The sequence below is a fragment of the Neopelma chrysocephalum genome, unplaced genomic scaffold (assembly GCF_003984885.1).
Source record: "Neopelma chrysocephalum unplaced genomic scaffold, ASM398488v2 Primary Assembly neopelma1_365, whole genome shotgun sequence".
Classification (NCBI taxonomy): domain Eukaryota; kingdom Metazoa; phylum Chordata; class Aves; order Passeriformes; family Pipridae; genus Neopelma; species Neopelma chrysocephalum.
Window position 1 is genome coordinate 26,699 of NW_020898029.1, and position 22,189 is coordinate 48,887.

At 51.0% G+C, this 22,189-nt stretch overlaps 1 protein-coding gene across 3 annotated transcripts; it reads right to left on the reverse strand.

The window, feature by feature from the left end:
* Positions 1 to 79: 79 nt before the first annotated feature.
* Positions 80 to 22,189, reverse strand: DPP9 (dipeptidyl peptidase 9). Of its 3 annotated transcripts, XR_003537673.1 has the most exons (22): positions 22,146 to 22,189; positions 20,197 to 20,284; positions 16,804 to 17,057; positions 13,927 to 14,039; positions 13,023 to 13,196; positions 12,186 to 12,354; positions 11,917 to 12,030; positions 11,544 to 11,672; positions 10,998 to 11,059; positions 10,356 to 10,456; positions 8,442 to 8,619; positions 7,499 to 7,664; positions 7,331 to 7,410; positions 5,404 to 5,556; positions 5,102 to 5,237; positions 4,193 to 4,338; positions 3,534 to 3,680; positions 3,257 to 3,409; positions 2,484 to 2,626; positions 2,047 to 2,158; positions 1,052 to 1,464; positions 80 to 719 (listed from the first exon to the last, which is right to left on the reverse strand). XR_003537673.1 is itself a non-coding variant. In XM_027706119.1 (21 exons), the coding sequence occupies exons 2-21, from the start codon at positions 20,250 to 20,252 to the stop codon at positions 1,372 to 1,374; spliced, it is 2,679 nt and encodes an 892-aa protein (XP_027561920.1). In that variant the 5' UTR covers positions 20,253 to 20,284; positions 22,146 to 22,189; the 3' UTR covers positions 80 to 1,371. The 3 variants fall into 3 exon arrangements, 2 of the variants coding, with proteins under 2 accessions (XP_027561920.1, XP_027561921.1); XM_027706119.1 differs by having other exon boundaries at positions 80 to 1,464; XM_027706120.1 differs by lacking the exons at positions 16,804 to 17,057; positions 20,197 to 20,284; positions 22,146 to 22,189 and adding an exon at positions 15,564 to 15,580 and having other exon boundaries at positions 80 to 1,464.

Here is a 22,189-nt window from a genome sequence, read left to right on the forward strand (position 1 = left end):
GCACTTGGCTTTCACCAGAGCCACTCTGGCTGTGGGAGCAGCTGCCATTCCCTCCCGCCCCTCCCAAAGCACCACCACGTCTCTTTCCAATATTTTAATGAGTCGCTACATCTTAACACTCATAATTATAAAAGAATAAGAATCCATAAAAATATTTTCTTTTCATAATACGCACTTAAAATACTCCAGGGCAAAGTCAACGTGGTTCATTTGGGTGGGTTTTGTTTCTTGTTTGCGTTTTGCCCCCTGGCAGAACCCCTTGGCTTGAAGGGGGGGATGTGCTCCCCTGAGGTGTGATTGCTCAATCCCCCCTCCCCAGAACTGCAGTTCCTGTTGCCCAGTTAAATTAAAAACCAGGAGAGAGCGTTTTTTTTTCTGAGTAGGTGGGCAAGGGGGACCAGTCACTGACCCGCAGAGAACTGAAGCACAGCCAATTTCAGTGCACATCTGAAAGCTCGGGGAGGGGGGAGAAGGAGGAGGTGGGATCAGGAGGCGGCACAGAGAACGGAGGGAGGGAGGATTTGCATAAATATCATCCATCTTGTGTTGCAAAAAACCCAGATGCTGCTGTGAGCTCTGGAGAGAGGCTCTGGTTGTAGCCAGCTGCCAGTGCTACCTGTTGTTGGCACAACTCTGCGCGCGAGCGGCCATGAGAGGAAGGATCAGAGGACGCTGTCACCGGCCCCAGCCACTTCCTCCATCTGCTCTGCAAAATGAAACTGGAAAATAGATAGATATCTAAAAAAAAAAATAAAACCAAAAAAAAAAAAGAAGACTAGTGTTGCATGCTTCTGTAGAGCTCTCTTCACATCCCAGGGCTCCAGGGTGGCAGCAGGGCCAGGTCACAGCTCGATCCCCGGGGTTAGCAGTAGGTAGTTCTCTCTTCCCTCCCACTCCTGGCTTAAGGCAGCTTCTGATTCGGCTCTTCTTCCGTTTCCAACACAGGCACTGAGTTCTTGCAGGTAAGAGTGTGGGAACTGCACAGGGGCAGTGGAAAAGGGGGAAAAGGACTGGGGGGGGGAGAGAGAGAGAGAGAGAGATGGACACAAACCTCAGCCTCGGGAGACAGACCAATGTCCATTGATTCCCAGGAGAGAGGGAGTAGCAGCAAAAAAAGCATTGAACAGCCAGGCTGGAGGAGAGGAAGAGGACGAGCAGCCGAGCAGGGGCAGACCTCCAGCTTGGAAAGTGAGAGAAGGTGGCACTGTCCAGAAAGGGAAGGTGCCCTCCAGCCTTCCCCTCGTGTGGGGGGACACCCAGCCCGCCGTGGGCACTCGGCCACTTGTGCTCTGGGTTCGACGGCTGTCGGGGGCAGGAGGGCACAGGAGTGGGGGTGAGCTGTCAGTGTCCAGTTTGCAGAGGCTCGTGCTCTCAGAGGTATTCTTGTAGAAAGTGCAGCAGCGTGATTTCGTAGTGCTCTCCTGACTCAGGGCACCGAATACTGTGTCTCTCGTTGGGGTAGATCTGTGCAGGGGCAGACACAAGGCACTCGGTCACTCAGCAGGGACAAAACTCCCCCGCATCAGCCCTGCTCCCTCAACCCAGTCTCCATCAGGACAAAGAGGTGCCAGGGAAAGTCTGGAGCACCAACCCCTCCCTCATTGGAGCCCTGTTCCCTCAACTCAGTCTCTAATAGGACAAAGAGGTGCCAGGGAGAAGTCTGGAGCACCAGCTCTCCTTCACCTCAGCCCTGTTCCCTCAGCTCAGTCTCCATCAGGACAAAGAAGTGTCAGAGAAAGTCTGGAGCACCAACCCCTCCCTCACTGCAGCCACCTCTGCTGCCACCAGCCAAGTGGGACAGGAACAGCTCGTGGAGAAGGAAAGTTCCAGGCCCAGGGCAGCAGCCCTGCCTGCACGTGCCACATCTGCCAGTGATGGAACAGTCACAGTGCCACCTCCCGGCCTCCCACGAGGTGCTGATTGCCACCAACATCACAACAGGATGTGGGAGCACCTGCCCCCACCTCCTCCTGCCCCAGGAACACACACGGGAGAGAACTCTTCCAGGTTTCTGGGACCTTCCCACTCCACTCCTGTCCCTCCTACCTGCAGCTGGTAAGGTTTTCCAGCCCGGATTAGCTGCGATACCAGGAAGTTGGTGTGAAAAAAGTGCACATTTTCATCCAAAAAGCCATGGAGGATCAGCAAACGGTTTGGCCTGGAGATGGGGTGAGAAACAGGAGGAGAAACAGGATGAGGACAAGTTTGGGAAACCACCTAAAAGCTCTGCAGATGGTCTGAGCAAAGAGCTGCCAGCTGGGCAAGCCAAAACTGAGCAAGAGCAGTGCCAGGCCATGGCCATGGGCTTCAACCCCTTCCTGGCAGAGGGGGCTGGCAGTGCCATGGCCCAGCTGCTGCCGACGGCAGCGACCGGCACCGGGAGTTAAACGGGATCAGAACCCACCCATTCCTTTGGGACTGAGCAGAGGTGCCAGTGGTGGCACCCAGCAGGACCCAGGAGCAGGTTTTGAGCAGGCACTCACTCGTTGGGAAGCTTTTCCACGTGTAATGCCACAGAGCCAGCCTCGTAGCCCTGCTGGTTGTTCTCGGGGATGTCCATGTACCGCTCGGTGTAGCCGGTGTCGTAGGCCATCCACACTGTGACAGGAGCACCTGCTATGGCAATCTGGCACACAGGGAGACAGGAGACAGCCTCAGTTATCACCTGCTGAAGAGTTCAAGTGTTCCCTGTTTTCCTGAAGAGGCAGGAAAAAGCAGGCTCTGGACTGCCCTGTCGCTCAGAGCGGGATTCTCCTTCAGCCACATAAAGCCCAGGTTCCTCCTCCTGCTGTTCCCCCTCATGGTCACAATGAGCAAATTCCTGCACACCAGCACTAAAGGCTGCTCCTTTTCAAGGAGGACTTGTGGAATGAGGGACTTGGGAAGGGGATTGGGAATAGCACATCAATTATCTCACTGGATGCTAGGCCAAGCCCTCCACTGGCAGGCACTGGGGAAGGAGCCCATCCCAGAGCCATCCTCCTCCAGCCCCAGCCAGGTATGAGCTGGAGCAGGATACAGGACTGCAGCAGGAGCTACAGGCAGTCCCTGGGGAAAGAGCCCATCCCAGAGCCATCCTCCTCCAGCCCCAGCCAGGTGTGAGCTTTATCAGGATCCAAGGCTGTAGCCAGCAGGACTGAGGGACATTTCCACCTGTCCTTTTGAAACAAGCCCAAAATCCAACCCCAGCTGCCAGGAGTGACAAAAGCTGTGAGAGCCAAGTGTCCCACGGTGACAACCCCGTGTCCAGACTCACCTTGAAGACATTGGGTTTACAGATGAGCCCCATGAGGGACAGAAACCCCCCATAGGACCAGCCGTGGATGGCGACCCGGCTCAAGTCGATGAACCCGTATTTTTCTGCTACATAATGTAAACCTTCCACCTGGTCCTCTATCTCCACCTGACCCTAAAAGGCAACAAAAGGAGGCTCATGTTCGTGGAATTCCTAAATCTAGAAACCTCACACAAGCAGCCAACACCCTTAGGAAGGACAAATGGTCAGAGATTCATCGGCACAAGTAGGATGTTACCATTTGGTTTTTTAGGGCCCCTTCGAATTTGAGTCCTCGCTGGCACGATCCCCTGCCATCAATCACCACCACAGCATAGCCCAGGGATGCCAACGTGTTCAGCCTCAGGTACTTGATGCCTTTGAAGGAGTTATTCACCAGCTGCACCTGCACAAGGAGGCAAGAAGAGTTTCAGAGCTGAGCAGTTGCCTCCTGTGTCTGTCCCGCTCTGTAGGATCCTGAGCTGGTAATTGAGCTATCAGAGCCACAGAAATCAAAACAAATGTTGGAAAAATCATCTGAGGTTTGAAGCAGAGGTCAGAACACAGGGACAAACTGAAAGAGAGTGGGTTTAGGTTAGGTATTAGGAGGCAGTTCTTTGCCTGTGAGAGTGGTGAGGCCCTGGCACAGGTTGCCCAGAGCTGTGGATGCCCCATCCCTGGAAGCGTTCAAGGCCAGGTTGGATGGGGTTTGGAGCAACCCGGTCTAGTGGAAGGCATCCCTGCCCATGGCAGGGGGTTGGAATGGATGATCTGTAAGATCCCTTCCAACCCAAACCCTTCCATGATTCTACAACAGTGCTCATAAACCACAGTGTATGAGCACGACCGAGCTACAGAGCCCTGCCCCGGGCAGCAACCCCATCCCTGGCACAGCACCACATCCCCCTGGATCATTACCTGGGGGCCTCCATACACAAAGAGCACCGTGGGATGCTTCTTCCCAGGCTGGACATCGTGAGGTTTGTAGACCATTCCATAGAGCTCAACATCCGACTGAGTGCGGAAGTGGAAGATCTCCGGAGGGACGTAATCCGGGGGACAACCTGCAGCAGGAGGGTCACACGCTGCCACTGAGGGGACTGGCAGCAGGTTCTGCCTCCCACCCCGCCTGAACAAGCTCCTTCTGTTCAAACCTGACCCTGGTCAGGGCTCTTTCAATACCAAACCACACCAAAGCCCCTCTCTGGGAAACACAGAGCCCCCACCTGCCTGCACAGGGAGATAAAGAAGGGATCCCACAGGAAAACCTGCTGGGAATTCTCCAACAAGGAACTCTGTGCCACAACAGCGAGGTGTGGGAGTTAAGAACATGGATGGAAAAAAACATTTGCAGGAGGGGTTCAGGTGCTGCTTTGAGCTGTATCTAAACCTTCAAAGCCCACAGAGCAGAATGGAGCAGCCACTGCATCCCAGACACTTGTCCCTTCCCTCTTCAGGCAAATCATGGATAAAAAACCAACCTGGAAGTTGGTTGGACAGGGCTTGGAGCAACCTGGTCTAGTGAGAGGTGTCTCTGCCCATGGATGAACTTTGAGATCCCTCCCAACCAAACCAGTCTGTGATTCCATGGCAAACCCACAGCTCTGAGGGTGTGCAAACCCTGCATCCCTGAGCACTGTTTTTGCTCCAAGTGTGGAACAGCAACACCTCAAAAGCCCACAGAGCATTTCCTGGGCGAGCTGTCCATGAGACATCTCCCCCACATGATAACACAGCTCCTCTTCCCTTCAGAGTGAAGCCACTCAGGCCAATTCCCTCCCCATCACAGCTGGGAAAAGAGTATCTGGCACGTTCTCCAGGACTTACTGGCTGCCTCCATCATGCTGGCCCAGAATTTGGGCTGCTTGTGGAGCGGGTCGTCGTCGGGGCCGCTGAGCTTGTAGATGTGCACACAGGGTGGAGTGCTCACACTGCTGTAGTGGCTGATGAACATGTCAAAGTTCTGGCATGGGAGAGACAAGAGTTAGGGTAACCAAGTCTTGCCCCTCCCGCAGCTCATCTCCTCAGACAAGAGCTCCCACGCCTCCAGCAGCCCCCAGGACTCGTTATGGTTCATCTCTAGTTGGGTCCCTGTCAGTCAGGAGGTGAGAATCCAAGGAACAACCAACCTGGCTCATGGAACAGCTGTGGGAGAAGCCTGGAGTGGTGAGTCGCATGATTTCCCCGGGGGACTCGTAGCTGACCACGTAGAGGTGGTGCTCCAACGGGGTGTCCTTCGTGCCTTGGAAGTACACCAGCTTTGTGGCCTCGTTGACCCAGATCTGGGAGGGACAGAGAGGGCTCAGTGACATGTTGGTGACAAGCTCAGCTCCTCTGCCTGCCCAGAGGGTCTGCCCGGGGCAGAGTCAGCTCAGAACACACACCGTGACGGGGTTTTGGGTTGCTCAGGGGGTGTCAGGGGTCAGAGAACACACACAGAGCACTTGGAGAACTCCCACAGTCCAATGCAGTGACAAAACACAGCCCTGCAGCTTTTGGTTTTGTTTTTTTTAAGACTCAGAGCATTTGCTTACTAATGAGCATAAAAAGCTGGGCTTTGTCCCCCACTGGTGACACGAGGGAGATGCTGTGCTTAAATATGGCATCCTACAGAATCATGGAACCATTTATGCTGGAAAATCCCTCCAGGATCAATGGGTCCAACCATTAACTCAGCACCACCAAAGCACATCCTCAAGTGCCACATCCTTTTTTTTTTCAACACTTCCTGGGGTGGTGCCTCCAGTTCCAGTGCCTGACAACCCTTCCAGTGAAGCCATTTTCCCTGATTTCCAATCTAAACCTTCCCTTGGTACAATGTGAGGCTGTTTCCTCTTGTCCTGTCACTTGTCACCTGGGAGAAGAGATCCCCCCCACCTGGCTCCAGCCTCCTCCCAGAGGATTATAAGGTATATTTTTCCCAGCCATCATGAATTCTCATTTGTGGAAGGACCAGTCCAAGAGCCCTCAGCACCAAACTTTAGGACATATTTAAATTAGGTTTTTACTGTCCAGAGAGAGCTGATTTTAAAAACCACCCAGGAACAGAGACAACAGCTTTTAAATACTGCATTGATCCAGCAACAGTGACTGAACTATTTTCCACCATACAGTTTCCAAATGCTATTTCTGGCTAACCCACAGTTTGAAGACCCCTGTGAACAGCAAAGGGAAAAAAATATCCAGCTCAATTGGCCAGGAAAACCAGGCAGAGCCCTGTGGAGCAACAAATGCATCAAAATAATTGCTGCTAACACAATTTTAGCCATAACACATGCAGGGAAGAGCTGTGGCCAAAATCAACAGCATGTACAGTGAGAATCCACATGGGGAGGGACAGCAGGTTAATTGCAGATTGAGGGAAAGCAGCAGAAACCAAACACTTGGAGCTGTTGGTCTTTTAAAAAGCGAGAAGTGAAAATCCAGATTAATTGGAAATGAACAGACAAGGTCTTTATTTTGACAGAAATCACCTGGGAGCGTTAAAGATCAGACCCGGAGTTAATTCCTGAAGCAAAAAATGAAACTAGGTTTCTACAAGATTAATAAAAATTCATTTCTGGCTGTTCTGCAACCGACAACAGATACAGTTTCTCCATATTCTAAATTGCTTTATATTCCCCAGCTGCCTTCTTCCTAAAGGCTCTGCTGAGGGATCAGCTGGAGACCAAGAGTTCACTCCGAGTGCCAGGACACATTTCCACATTGCAGGCACTCACTGGAGTTAAAATGCCTCAGCAAAGGCAGCAATCCCAGGCTCCTCTACAAAATGGTTCTTTGTTGCTCTTAAACCTCAGACTTGTGTCCTTTTTTATGGCCTGACCCACTCCTGGGATTTTCCCAAGGAGCAATCCGGAGTCTGATTAAAAAGGCAATCAGATCCATGTGCACTGGCCTACAGCACTTCTGGGGAAAGCAGAGGCAGCAATAAAGAGAGGAACAAAATGAAGCCTAAGCAGTTCTAGCAGGTCCCAGGCGTAGCAGAGGACTCAGGCCAGGCCTGGGGGCAGACAACACAGAGCTGAAACACTGCAAGGGAATAAAAACACCCCCTACCTTGGATCCATGCCTTGCCAGCACCTCCCACTCCCCACCAGTCAGGGCAACCTCCTCCTTGATGGGGCACTTGAAATCGTCTGGAAGGAAGAACAGAATAAATCATTGCCCTCCCTCCCCAAAAGACAACACAGGGCAGTCAGGGAGGGAGCTCCTGCTGCTCCTTACCCTCACTGTGCACATATGGCTGCACCCAGTCGTGGCTGCCTGGCTTCAGGATGGCTGTCACCCTGTACAGGTGACAGAAACCTGTCTTGCACTCGTTGGCTCGGATGAAGCAGAGCTCTTCCTCCTCCCCCTCCGGCTGGATGAAGGGGTAGAAGATGTCGTGGACCTGCCACACAAGGGGAAAAAGCTGTGAGTGATTTGAAGGGAGACAGCAGGGACAAAGCCAGGGGAGGCCACGCTGAACTGCTGGGATTTCCAGGGAAAGGAGGGGGGATAAAAGCAGGGAAAAGCCATTCCAAGCTTTCCTACTACCACAAAGGAACTCTGGGCCCGTGTACAGACCATGTGCTCTGGGCTTCCCATGGCTGGCACCAAAACCAGCACCAGCCTTGCCTCTGATATTTCAGCCACACAAATCCCACTAGTTGCTATTCCAACACCTTGGGAATGCCATGGTGTGAAATTCAGGCCTCTTCATCACTCAGGACCAAAATGCTTAGAGGCTGAAGTTTATTCCCTGCCCCCTATGTCTATCACCTACCTAAATAACTACAACAAATTCCGGGGATTAGGGTTGTTGATGCTTCGAGAAGCTGTTTAATCTTGTCATAAAACACCCCAAAAAGCACAGCACTGTTACATCTCAAAAAATGTAAATGTAAATGTGCAAAAATGTCTGTGTTCACCAGGAATGTTGGAAAGAATTAAATGAACAGTATCAACTGCAAGGAGATGGCAGGATCCTCGTCTCTTCCAGTGCTGAGTGCAAGGAATTCCTTCTCATGGCTTTATTAAAGCCCTGAATTAACACCAAATCTGGGACTACTGAGTAGCAAAGCTGCTGGAGCCAGGACTAAACTGGACACCCAGGCAACATGAGAATGGTTAACTGAAGGGCAGGAAGGGGCAGCCTGTGTTCTCCTCCCAGCCCCGAGCCTCTTACATTTATCCACACATCAGTGGTTTCTTCATAGATCACGAATGGCTGGACATTTTCTGGCACAGTTTTGGCAAATTCAGCACGCTGCTCCTCGTTCTCTGGGACTGGAATAAAGAGTGCTGGAGGCAAAAGGATTAGCTGCATCCGCTGCTGAGGTCTGTCTAGGAACATAGCCCAGGCACTGGGGAGAGAAGTTGAAGGTGAATGTCAGCACCACAGAATAGATGGTCCTTTCTAACACTCCGAACATGTATCCCTTTTTTCCCCCCCTCCCCTCGCTGGCAAAAAAGGATTTGGGCATCTGAATGCAAAGCTTTTCTCATCACTGCTGCTTTCTAATCCCTTGGAAGCTTTGCCAACTCACACACACGGTGCCAGACAGCTCTGGTATTTCACAGGGGTGTTGCTCAGACAAGTGTCTGACAGATTTGCCAGTGTCTGTTCCAAGGGAGCACCTCAAAGAGAGCCCTGCCTCCAGAACACAACTCCTGCCTGGACAGCCCCTCCAGCAGCAAGGTCTGTTTGTGTCCTAGCCCTGAAGGGATTCCTTGGACAGCCCCTCCAGCAGGTGGGGGTTGGTCTCTTTTCCCAGGCAACTCTCAGCAAGACAAGAGGGCTCAGGGTCTTCAGCTGTGCCAGGGGAGGTTTAGGTTGGATATCAGGAAGAATTTCTTTCCAGAGAGGGTGCTCAGCCATTGGAATGGGCTGCCCAGGAAGTGGTGGATTCTCCGTCCCTGGAGGTTTTTAAGATGAGACTGGATGTGGCATCAGTGCCATGGGCTGGGAACCACGGCGGGGTTGGATCAAGGGTTGGACTTGATGATCTTAGAGGTCCCTTCCAACCCAGCTGATTCCATGATTCTCTGCAGCTCTGTTTGTGTCCCAGCTTTGAGGTGATCCCTCTCAAAATGATTCACTTGCTGCACTGACAGGGAAAGGCACAGACCTAAAGGCAAGTGCCAGGTGAAAGAGTCACTCCAGTCTCAGCCTTGTTCCTCTCCAAGGAGAGTCCCTGGAAGTGGTGCTGCACTGCAGGCTCTCAACATGACAGATGGCAAACCACCCCTGCACAGAGAGGCCACCCCGGAGCCTGGAAGTGCATCAAGGGAAGTCTCATCATTAAAGACAAGCTTTGAAAAGAGCCAGTTCTTCCCAGGCACCGCGGATTTCGGGAACTGAGACATTCAGCACATTCAGATAAGCTCTGGTGCAGAACACCACAATCACCTCCGGGATTACCTGCTGGAAAGCTCTCTGAATTTCCTTCCCAGAGCAGAAAATTAATGATGAGTTACAAAATGCCACCTTCAAAGGCAGCCAAGTCACCTTAACGTGATCTGCACAGGCACCGGTTAAGAGCCGAGCAGGCTTTTGAGGGGGAAAAAAATTCAGAGCTTTAAAATCTCAAACCAGTCAGATTGGGGTGAATTCTGTAACTCTTCAGGCAAGACTGGGCATCCCATTTGGAGCAACAGCCAGTCCCAGAGCAATCCTTCCCCTTGCACACACTAAACAAAGGACATGGCACCACAGAACCTGCCCGCTGTCCTGTGATACATTTGGCTTTGATCACAAACTGGACCAGTGAGCAAAGATAAAACTGCTTCCAGTACATTTCCATTTGCAGGAAAAACATGTTGTAGTTGTGTGAAACATCTTCAACTCAAAAGAATCCCCTAGGACTGCCCACTTAATGAATCACATTTACCTTTGTGGCTGTGACAAACCCCACAGACTGTCACTCTGCTCTTCCTTTGCTTCACTCCTACTCTTAGGATGTTACAGCACTGAAGAAGCCAAATATTCACGTGCCATTTCTGGTTTAAAACCAGGCCATGACCACACTGCAAAGCAGGTCAAGGGTCTGCAACCAGAGAAGCCCCTGGGAATGTCAGTTTGGAAGGAAAATGGACATACTATTTGCCATCCCGGGTCCATCCAGCACGGGCGATGTACTCCACGGTGGGAAACAACGCAGCAAAGGGTTGCACCAGCTCCTTGTCCTGAGCACACACGATCTGCAGCAAGAGGAAGGGCCAACATCAAATTTAGGCTGCTGCCAGAGCTCCTCACCTCCTTCTAGGGGAGCCCAGGGAGATGGGAGAGCAAGGAAGTTTAACCACTGGCCTGGTTTAACCAGTAAGGGTCAGGCTGGGAGAAGCAAGGCTTGCTACGAACAGCAGGAAGAGAAGGGAAAAAAAAACCCCAGGCTTCAAAGCAAAATGATTTTGGCATTCAGCCACAGGAAAGGACACAGGGAGGGACTGAAGCCCACGATTAGATCAGGCTCCAGCCCTCCTGCTTAACATGGACAATGTGGTGTACCAGGATAACCCTGCTTCCCACTTCCCTCCCTGCTCCCAGCTCAATCTCCACCAGAATATTTTCGAGTCTTTCTGTTCCTTGGATAAACACATTAGAGAACCAGGTGTTAAAGAGGATAAAAAACCCAGACTAACACTACCTAGGATCTCTTAGTGACCTTGCTTTAATTCTAAGGAGCTTCAGAAACAGTCAACCCTCCTGTGCAACATCCCCTCACGAGTTGTCATCACTCACCTTTCCCTTGCTGTCTGTTTTGAATTCTGCCAGTTTTAATGTAATCTTGGGGTTTTTGCTGCCTGCAGAGAAGTGAAAAAAAAAACCACCAAGATGATCAACCCAAACACTCCATGATTATACAAAATACAGCTTCTAGAGAGGAACTGCCCCTGGTCCTGCTGAAATGGGGGTGTGGGAACGTACAAATATCAAATATGTATGTGAGCAAACACCACTGGCATCACAGACTCATTATGGGAATGGGAACAGTTTGCTTTGCCTTGCTGTGCATGTTCTCAGGAGAGTAAGAAAAGATGGGATTCCAAATGTATTCCAGGATATGCCAGCAGATACATTCCACTTCCTCAGCAATCCTTTCATTTAGGCCCAACTTTAAATCCCGGTCCTTTCTTGCGGTAGATTTTGGCCTCAGAGACTCAATTAGGCCTCAACATTTACAACCAGTTTTTACACAAGGCCCCAGATTAATCATGCAGAGTTTACAGCACCAATTCCACGGCTGCTGCCAGTGGAGTCAAGAGCTGCATCAGGTGTTTCACTCACCTGTCCTGGGGTATCGATAGGAGTCTGTTTTTCTCTCCTCCAAGGCAGGAGAAGGAACATGAATTATCTCCACCTCTGACTCATCCACTTCCTCATACAAGATCCGCAGTGTTTTCAAGTCCTCTGGACCTGGGACAAAGAGCAAGAATGTTCCCTACAGTGTTTTCCAGCTGTTTCTGGCTTGCCTGGAGCACTGGTGCAGAGGGAACACCTGTAGAGCCACTGAGAACCATTATAATCCCCTCAGTGTCTCATTCCTTCAGTCCAGAAAGAGCCCAAACCCAGGCCAAAGGAAAACTGTGCTCAAAATATCATTCCTAGCAGGAGGCAGCAGTCACAGGGAGGGGATTGGATGAGCAGAACACGGACTGACCTTCTGTGGAAGCTGTGGGACACCACCAATAGCCCGTGAACCGATCAAACTCCTCCTGGATGACAAAAGTGGCTACACCAGCAGACTTGGGGTCATCAAGAACATTGGATAAGCCTGGAGGGAAAAACAGGAGACAGAGCATTTGCATTGACATCTCCTTGGAAAAAGCTGAGCCAAAGGAAGAATAGACTTAATAAGCCATAAAATCTTTCCAGGCCGCATTTCTCAGAAGGAATTTGCTTTTGGAGCTGGCAGGAAGCAGCAGTTACCTTTATGGCAGTATGTCATCCTCTTCTCCTCGCCAGTCTCGATGTTTGCCACCCACAGATCGTTGTTGTTGATGAATGAAAAGAAGGCTGGGTCAGCAGGGCAGATTTTGGGATCCATCCGTGGCCCCGTGCACTGAGTCTTGATCTCCAGAGGCTTCATTGGAGACACCTACAGCAACAGACACAGCCAGAGCTCGGATCAAACTCCCAGCTCTGCAGTCAGAAGGCCTAAAGCAGAGATACAGCACAGCCCATGGAGTGATGGCAAACATGGACCTGACAGGACACAGGAGAAACCACCAGAACCAAACAGATGCTGATGTGAAAGATGTGGACCTGGTAGAGCAGGTCCAGAGGAGGCCACAGAGATGCTCCGAGGGCTGGAGCCCCTCTGCTCTGCAGCCAGGCTGGGAGAGCTGGGATTGTTCAGCCCGGAGAAGGATCCAAGGAGACCTGAGAGCCCTTTCCAGGGCCTAAAGGGGCTCCAGGAGAGCTGGAGAGGGACTTGGAACAAGAGATGGAGGGACAGGACAAGGGGGAATGGCTTCCCAGTGCCAGAGGGCAGGGATAGATGGGATATCACCTGGGAGGGTGGGGAGGCCCTGGCACAGGTTGCCCAGAGAAGCTGTGGCTGCCCCATCCCTGGAAGTGTCCAAGGCCAGGTTGGAGCAACCTGGGCTAGTGGAAGGTGTCCCTGCCCGTGGCAGGGGGCTGGAATGGGATGAGTTTCAAGGTCCCATCCAACCTAATCCAGTCTGTGATTCCATGTGGAGCCATCTCCAACCCAAACCACTAAGCCCTTCCAGGTGACATTCCCAGAATCCCCAGCAGACTCACCATGAATCCATTCTTGCCCCCATCTCGACAGTGAAAGAGGCTGTTGCTGGCCTGGAAGAGGAACAGGCCACTCTCACTGTGGAAATCATAAGATGTTATCCCAAAGACCCCGAGCCGCTTGCGCTCCCTCAGGAGTTCCTCCTCTCTGGAATACATCCCATGGTGGGGGGTTGCCTAGAATTGAAGGGAAGGAAAATCTGAAAGAATCTGCAAGGAGAGAAACTTCCACAGAACAGGAGCACTCCAAAACAGGCCAAAACACATCACACCAGCCCAAACCAGGCAGCAGTTTCACTGTCAGGGTCCACAATTCCTGTACTCCAGGTACAGCTGAGGGGTCCAGGAGGCCTAAAACACCCCCACCCCCCCAAATTTCCCTCCACAGGAGAGATGAACTCTGAATCCCTCATTTCTGCAGCTGGCACTTCAGCATGAACTGAGAAGAGCTGCACTTGCTCTGCTTATGCAAATCAGATGTAAGCAATTAACTTAATGACGTTATCTACAGCCTTCACAAACAGTTTCCATGTCAGACACTGCAAACAAAAGCTCTTCCGGGGATCTTGAATTTCCCTGAGGAGGACCAGCAGCCCAAACAAGGTCAAGACAGCTAAATCCTTTTCCACCAGGAACCTTTTTAGCAGGGAAGAAAGAGCAGCACCAGCACTCTCTGCAGCAGTGTTTTTAGTGACACAGGACATTAAGATACCGAAATCAGGGGGGAGAAAATTCCTTCCCTTTCTGACTCACAACAGAAGAAGCAGCAATTTAACCTTAACTTTCCAACTTTTTAAAAGCAGGAGGGATGACAGATAACAGACAGGTGTACCCACCACAGCAGCCCCACAGCAACACCCAGTTTCCCCAAGCACTGACAACCCAGGCTCCTCACAATTCCACTTACCTGGAAGTGATCCAGCATCTGTTTCCAGGACAGGAGCAGCAGGGCCTCCTTCCGTACCTTTTTGGGAATCTCTGAGTAAAGAAGGGAATTCTCTCTGCTACCATATGGCATTCCTGTTAGGAGGGCAAAAGCATCATCCTGCTTTAGATTAGTTAGCCAGGACAAAGAGGAGACCAAGAGCAAATTCAAACAAAAGTCTGGTAACAGAGGGGTTGGGGCTGCCCAGAGGCTTTTACCCACGTTCATTGCCAAGCAGCTCCCAGTTCAATCCCAGAATAACATCTAGACTATTTAAATTTAGATATTCATGCACTTGGAATTTTCCCTGAGCAAGATTTAACACTAACCAACCTCTGCAGAAATTATTAGGGCCGACTTTCCCCTCTGTGTCTGTCCAGATCCACTCAAAAAAAAGCACCACTCCCTAAATGGGTGACTCAACATCCCTCTCCACGTTTCTCATCCAGGAATTCTCTACAGGGACCTTGCTCAGGCCAAGGCAGCAGCTTGGTAAGAGAGGCAGAAAAAGCTTGGAAGCTCTGGAGAGCCCATTCAAATGTGAAACAGTACCCTACAGAGTCAAAAGACCTTGTCATTTTACATAAGCCTTTGACTGTGGTTATCAAATAAGCTCCTGGCCTTCATCCAACTTCCCAAACGTCTATAAAATATCCTGACACACGGTTTTGGCAGTTTCAACAAAAACAAAGACCGTGAACTTGCCCTCTACGTCTGGTGCAGAGACTTCCCTGGATCAGAAATTCACACAGGGATATGTGCCCTGATACTGCCTACACGGCACATGTTCTGGGCAGAACAGAGAGATTTCTGAGCTGGCTGACCCAGCAGTGCAGTTACTTCAAATTAAAACTGAAATATTAATAAGTGCTCGGGAAGCAAAGCAATATGTGAGGTTCTAATCCTCAGAGATACAGGAACACCAAAGTGCTGAGCATGTGGTGTTTAACATAAGCAGCATCTGCCACGAGACAACACGAAACTCCGCGGGGAGGGCCCAGCAATGATTTAAGATGGTCAAATAGGAAAACTGCAGAGGAACAAATGACTTTATGCACACGTGTTTGACACTCAAGCAACTGTGACCTGGACTTCCCTTCTCCTTATATTAGAAAACTTTCTCCAGTGACCTCAGGCTGACTACAATCAATTGGCATTTACAAGAAAAATACTGTCTTCTTCCTCCAAAAGACTTTGCTTCCAAGTGAAGAAAAGTGTTCAACCCTACAGGAAAGTTCTTCAGGAGTCTCCATCCCGCTCCCCAGTCACTGACAGTGTTCATGTAAGAACTTTAAAATGGTTTTTAATGCTGGGGCAGTGACAGCACACTGAGTGAAACACTTAGGGACTTACAGGCTGCCCAGAGAAGCTGTGGCTGCCCCATCCCTGGAGGTGTCCAAGACATGGTTGGAGCACCCTGGGCTAGTGGGAGGTGTCCCTGCCCATGGCAGGGGGTGGAACTGGATGAGCTTTAAGGTCCCTTCCAACCCAAACTATTCTGGGATTCTCTGATGTGCTGAAATGGCTTCTGAGTATTTACCAGCACACATCAAAAGATGCTCATTATGGCAAAAGAATCAGCATTTCCCCTTTGCTGGGAGCAGCTGAGAAGGGATTACCTGGCTGATACTGATCTTAAGGGATGGCTCAATCTGTTCTATGCCCTCCACAGTTCCTTAAGGAAGGGAACACTGAAAAGACACTCATGTATCCTCATTCCTGGTTCTGGCTCCTGGAACAGTCACACCCTGGCAGAACACCAGTAGCTGGTTTGGTTGCCATTTCATACAACAGAACATTAAAAAAAAAAAGTTTAAAATTAGCCAATTAGTTCTTTAGTCATCTAGATGAAAAGCAGTATCAAAGTGAACCTGAAATACATTCAGCTTTAAATCAAGCCTCACTGTCCATACTCAACAAGAAAAATATGCCAACTCTGGATACTGCCCTTCAGAGTAGCACTTGTGTCCCAAGAATTTATGAGGAACACAAATCAAGTCACTGGCACACAGGAGCTGCTTAATGGCAAAACAAATCAGTCCCTCAAAACCAGCACCCAATGTCCTACAGTGACCTACACTCAAAACCTGGGAAAATAGGAAAAAACAGCAGGGTCACTCCAGGGAAGCAGTTGCACATCAGGCAATTTCTTTACTGGCCCAGTAATGATCAGCTCATGCCCCAAAGCACAACAAACTCTTTATAGTCTATAAAGCTTCCCATGTTACCAACCACAAAATTATCCAGTTACTAAAACCCAACCACTCTGTCACTAATTACATTGTGGCTCCAGCTGTAACGAGGGACCTGTACAACACATTCTGCTTTCCACCCTACTGTAAGGAAAGGGATATTTCCCTGCAAATGCCAGTAATAGCTCATTCCCAACTAATTTTTTTCCCCCTAGTCTTGAAAGCATTCTACCTTGATGGCACTTAATAAAGCAGGAGACACCACCACCCTGCCATTAATACGTTACAACATATAATTAGTAATTACTGACAGCGAATTTCTTGGAAAGTCAGTCTGGTTAATGAAGCAAGTAAATCCCATTTCTCCCAAGCTAGACAGGCAGGAGATAAGTCCTGAGTCTGAGGAACATCTTTTCTCCTGCCCCATCCCCTGGGTGCCCAAGGGAAAAAGGAAGGTAGGCTGGTCAAGCCAACACTCCCCCTTGTCACAGCCAAAAGCTGGTGTGGGATGGGGGAGGGCTCTGCTCTGGGATAAATCCTGCAAACCTCCAGTTACTCAATCTCAGCTCCCCCATTTCACAAACGGGGATCCCTCCCACCCCTTCCCTCGCCTGTTGAGCCTGGAAGTGCTCCCAGCCCACGTTCCCGCCCAGCTGCTGTGGCTCACCCAGGTAATAGAGGCGATGCGAGTGCGGGCTGGACTCCTCTGTTTTCCGGACAAACTGGAAATCGTGGGGAGCTTTGTTCACTATCATGCCCGAGTACTTCCTGCTGCTGTGGATTATGTCACGCAGCCCATCCCAAGAATGCTTTTGCACCTGGAATTGGGAAGGCACATCCTCCATCTCGACCACTTCGGAGCTGTCCGACAGCGTGTCCACTGCAGTCATCCTCGTTTCCCCTTCAGAGCTGGGCAAAAAACTGAGGGAGGAGGAGTTGAGGGAGAGAATTAAGCCTTAACATCAAGCAGGCACTCCTAAACTGCAGATCCTAGGATTCTCTGCACTCCAAGATTGCATTTTAAACACACTGAAAGGAGAAGTCCACCTCCCATCCCAGGTGTAGCCCTGTAAATGGAGATATCCACCTCGGAAAACTCCCTCTCCCAGGACTGGCTCTAGAAATGAGCACAAGCAGCAGATTCTGGTGCAGAAAACAATCAGCTTGACTCAAAGGAAAACCACTCCAGGAATTCAGATGGATAAGTCATCAAAGCCATGACCTATCATAAAGGCACATAAACTCTTGCCCTGTGAGACCACAGGAGTGAAGTCCCCTTCCTGTCCCGAAGGAAAACCTGCTCATCACTTGGAGAGAGGGACTGAAACCCAAGCACAGCTACTCACTTACCTGAGGAGATACTGAGGCCAGGAATGAAGGAGGAGAGATGGGGAAAAAAAGAAGAAAACAGTGCAGTTGCTTTCCTAACAGAGAGAAGAAGGCAGCAGGACCAGACCCTGGCTGTATCCTGAAAAACGTGGCACACATTCCTCAGACACTTTCAAACTGGCAGGTATTGAGGGAGAGGACAGAAACCACCTCCACATTAACACAAATGTTAATTTGAGGCGAGGTGGACCCATAGACTTGCCCAAGGTCAGTGATGTCATCTGCTGCTAAGCAGGAACGAGCCCAGGACCAGGGAAACCAGTTTTTGACGCCCCATTTGAGAAGCAGGATGTCCCTCCATGAGGACATTTCAGCTGCTTTGGGGGCACCTGGAAGAATGTCACAAAGAATTTCAGAAGAACTTCACTTTACTGAACAAAATTAGGGTGGAAAAATTTGCTCCAGAGAGACAGAATCCAGACAGGAAACCAGGGACTAAAGATTACACCAAAAAAAAAGGCCTTTTCTTCAGCAGCCCCAAGATTTAAATTTCCAAATGAGATGCTTTTGAATGCTGCCTGTCTTTGAGGCTGCACTGACAGGAGAACAACTTCTGAGGTGCAGCTGTCACATGTAAGGATTAAGCAAGAATCACACAGAACCCAAATCTCAAACACTCCAGCCTCGGGATGATGCACAAGGAATTCTTTTCCAGGAGAGAACCAAGGGAAAGGAGCAGGATGGTGATTTCTGTCACCACAAGAACACACTCTGCTCATTTTCTACTGTGAGTATTTTTCAGGAGAACCCTGAATGTTCCTTGAGGATTGGTGAGAGACTATTTGTAGTGACAGGACAAGGGGGAATGGCTTCAAACTGCCAGAGAGCAGGTAGAGATTAGAGATTAGGAAGGAATTCCTCCCTGGGAGGGTGGGGAGGCCCTGGCACAGGTTGCCCAGAGAAGCTGTGGTTGCCCCATCCCTGGAAGTGTCCAAGGTCAGGTTGGAGCACCCTGGGCTAGTGGGAGGTGTCCCTGCCCATGGCAGGGCGTGGAACTGGATGGGCTTTAAGATCCCTTCCAACCCAAACCACTCCATAATTCCCCACAGCTTTCACCTTCTAACACTCTCCAAAAGGAAGTTCTCACCTAGTTTGAAGTCTTATGCAATTACAGCAGGAGATGAGCAAAGCTGCATCTGGACTTCCTTAAACTCCAGGCACACAGCACCAGGGCTGCAAATATAACATCTCCCCAAACTGCAAGTCCCTAAATGGTACAAAATGTGCGAATAGTAACACGAGAACAAGCTCCCAAAATAAATCTGTAGGTACTCCTGGTACCCACTGCCCAGCAGCAAATCCACAGCTTGAAAACAGATAGAGAGGAGTGTTTTCCAATCAAAGCCAGGCAGGAAGCCCGAGTGAAACCACAAAAGAGAACGTGACGGGATGTTCTAAGACTGTGAGTGTGTCTGTGGCCTCTGCCTGCATCCAGGGCCTCCACTGCAGCAGCTGGAATCACATCTGGAGGCAGAAGTGTGGCCTGTCAGGGAGACCACTAGAATCCATCAACTGGGTGCAATTCTCCCAACCCAATCCCACTGCAGGTCAATTCAGTCAATTAAAATAATCTGGCTTTGGCTCAAGGTGCTGGACCCTTGGGTTGCTCTCACCAGGCTGATGAATCCCTCTTACTCAGCCAGGCTGACTCCTCACCAGGGAAAGTTTAGCCTTTAAGGGCTAAAACCAGTCCACAAATGTGAGATTGGTCACTGTCCCAAATTGATCTGGAGCCTGGAGCCCCTTCCAGCCTGTACTGCCATGATTTTATGGTGTGAACAGTACAACTCTAAGCTTGGGACTGTCCTCATCCTGGAGATTTGGATGAAAGGACAGGGTGGAGTAGTGGGATAAGCAAAGCAGCCACCAGACAAAGTGAGGTGGAAGTGTTGGGAATTGCCACTGGCACAGCTGGAGCGTGGTGGAGTCCCATAAAATCACAGAATCATGGAATGGTTTGGGACTGGAAGGGACCTTAAAGATCATTTAGTTCCAAGTCCCTGACATGGGCAGGGACACCTTCCACTGGAAGGGTAAAAAAAACCCTAAAATTTAGGTCCTGACATGATACAGAGTAAAAAGAAACTCTGGGAAAAAACGTAGCGGGTATTTGGCAACACTGTACACGTAAGTAAACAAGTAAAAGGAGTGATTTATCTCAGGGTGAATTTGGGGATTACATTAGTCAAAGGTGAGCTGGAACAAGACACCAGGCAGCAACAGCACATCTGAGATTTGCAGCTTGCTGGAAACCCCCTGTCCCTTGTGCTGAGGTGAGGATTTAAATGATTTGGGGTTGTTGTAGGAACACTGTTCTCCCCACTTCCAAAAACACGGAGCTACCCCTTGGAGGTCCTTTAAAATAATGCCTTTTGTGCCCTGCCAGTGAGAGGGATGAGACATCCAAGCCCTCCTTTGGGGGAAGGTGTTAGTCTGGAGGGAACAGGCAAGCACAGGTGGGAAATCAGCACAAGGAAAAACTGTCAAGCTTGGGATTGGGAGTCAGTGAAAACAATTTATTGTCCTGAGTCACTTCCTGAGTCACAGATCCTGACACAGAGCTCCCCCCTGGGCAGGGCTGGGGTTTTTCAGAAGCCTCATTCCCTCCAGAGGTGATCATTGCTCTGTCCCACAGCACCATAAAGGCCCTGGGAGGGACTTGGACACGTACCTTCTCCAACTTCCTGCAGTCTCGTTTTCCAGACGAACCCTCTTTATCTTCTGCATTAACTACTCAGAGAGCTGGGCAGGACAGGAAACTGGGAAGGAAGAGGGAAAAGGGAAATTTCATACAACTGCTGTAGAAAAGCATCCTCCACAGGTCACATTTCCAGCTGAGCACAAATTAATCCTTGGTTTTCAATTCTTAGCCCAAACCTGTTCTGCCAGCACATGTTGGATACGAACAGCACTGATAAACCTGAGAGACTTCTTCACCTGAACAATGGGCCCCACTGAACTCTGGGCCTGTGCCTCTTTCTTTCCTAGAAAATCCTTCTGAAAATCCAAGAATCCTCAGTGCTGAGCCTTTCTGTCATTCCCTTCCCAAAATCCTGACATTCTTGCAAGTAAACGGAGAAAACAGATGTCTGGTCCATCCACTGAGAGGCAAAAGTCAAACAAAGGACACACCAGAAGGAGCCAGCCAGAGGGTCACAGTCCCACCTGGGACATAAAAAACACATTTGTCTTCCAAGCCTGACTGCAGCCTCCCTGTGCCTCAGCCTGCTGCCACAGGGAGCCCCAGCCCACCACACAAATCTGTTTTCCAGGAGCTTAAAAAGGTGCTTGGCTGTGGTGAAGTACAAAGATCTTCAGCTCTGAATCACAGACACTCAAGACCCACCGCTGCCCTTTGTTGAGGCTCCTGCTCTCCCCAAAAGAGCCATTTCTCCACCAAAACTGCACTCACAGGGGATCAGGAGAGACAAAGCATCACAGAGAAACTCCTAAACTGCAGAGGAGAACAGAGAGGGAGGAAGCAGCAGCAGCATCCAGTAATTTAAGGGCAATTTTTGATGCAGGCATGAAGGGCAGCAGGAGGGATGCTCAGGAATGCTGAGTAACCTGGTCTGATCTCACAGCTGACCCTGCCTTGAGCAGGGGGTTGGACCAGAGACTTCCCGAGGTCCTTCCAGTCTCAGCTATTCCGGGATTTTAATGATTCAGGGCAACATCTTAACCCTCATCCTGCCCGGCCCAGCTCACACCTTTCAGGCAGCAAGGGAACAATAACACCCCAAACCCGGAGAGAGGAAGAAACCGAACCAAACAGACACGGAGGGATCAGAAACCTGGCGTGAATCACGACCCTCGCTTGCCAGCGAGACCCCGAGGGGCCCGTGGTGCATCCGGGGGAGAGCCAAAGGATCACAGTCACCTACAGGAGCCCTTAGAGACGCGACCGGGAGCTTTGAGATCTCCCTCTCCAGAAATTAAAGCAGCCGAGGGTGGGGATAAACCGCCGGGGGTTTCTCCAGGGAGGGATGGAGCTGTGGCAGAGGCTGTGTCCCTCTGCAGCCCTTCCCTCGGAGGGGAGCTCGGAGGGAGCTCTGCCCTTGGTGCAGAGGGAAGGCCGGGACACGGGAGAGCAGGAGAGGGGGGAGCCCAGGGGATGGAGCATCCTGGGCCCCCCCCCAGCTCCCTGAGACGGCTCTTTTCCCGTGGAAAACGAGGAGCCGGCAGGGACACACACACACACACACACACACACACACACACAGATTCCCCCTCCAAGGGCAGGAGGTCCCATCCCATCACTCCATCCCTGGGTGGGATATTGAGGGGGGGCCGAACTGCCAACGACCCCCCTAGTGCCAGGCCTGGGGGGAGCGGGGGGGTACCCGAGTGAGCAAAACCTCCCCCCCCGGGGGGCAAGGGGAGGCCGCCCCCACCCCTTGAGGGGAAGATACAACCAAACACCCCCCCTCGCCCCCTCAGGCACCCCCAGCCCAGAGCAGGGGGGGGACGCGGCCCACGGAGGGGACAAACCCTCCCTGCCCGCCTCAGCGCCCCCCCCCTCACAGCGATAACCCCCCCCAGCCCTGCCCGCACCGAACGGGGACCGCCCGCCCCGCCCTTACCCCCGGGGCTCCCTCAGACCCCTCCTCACTCACTCACCGCGGGGCGCGGCGACCTCCCCGTGGCGGGCGGGCTGAGGGGGG

Excerpts from the sequence above, each read along its gene's own strand:
- DPP9 (XM_027706119.1), bottom strand. The coding sequence starts at position 20,252 with ATGCAGAAGATAAAGAGGGTTCGTCTGGAAAACGAGACTGCAGGAAGT. Across the intron at positions 10,457-10,997 it reads AAACAGACAGCAAGGGAAAG|ATCGTGTGTGCTCAGGACAA; the intron begins GTGAGTGATGAC and ends CTCTTGCTGCAG. Across the intron at positions 5,238-5,403 it reads ACAGCTGTTCCATGAGCCAG|AACTTTGACATGTTCATCAG; the intron begins GTTGGTTGTTCC and ends CTCCCATGCCAG.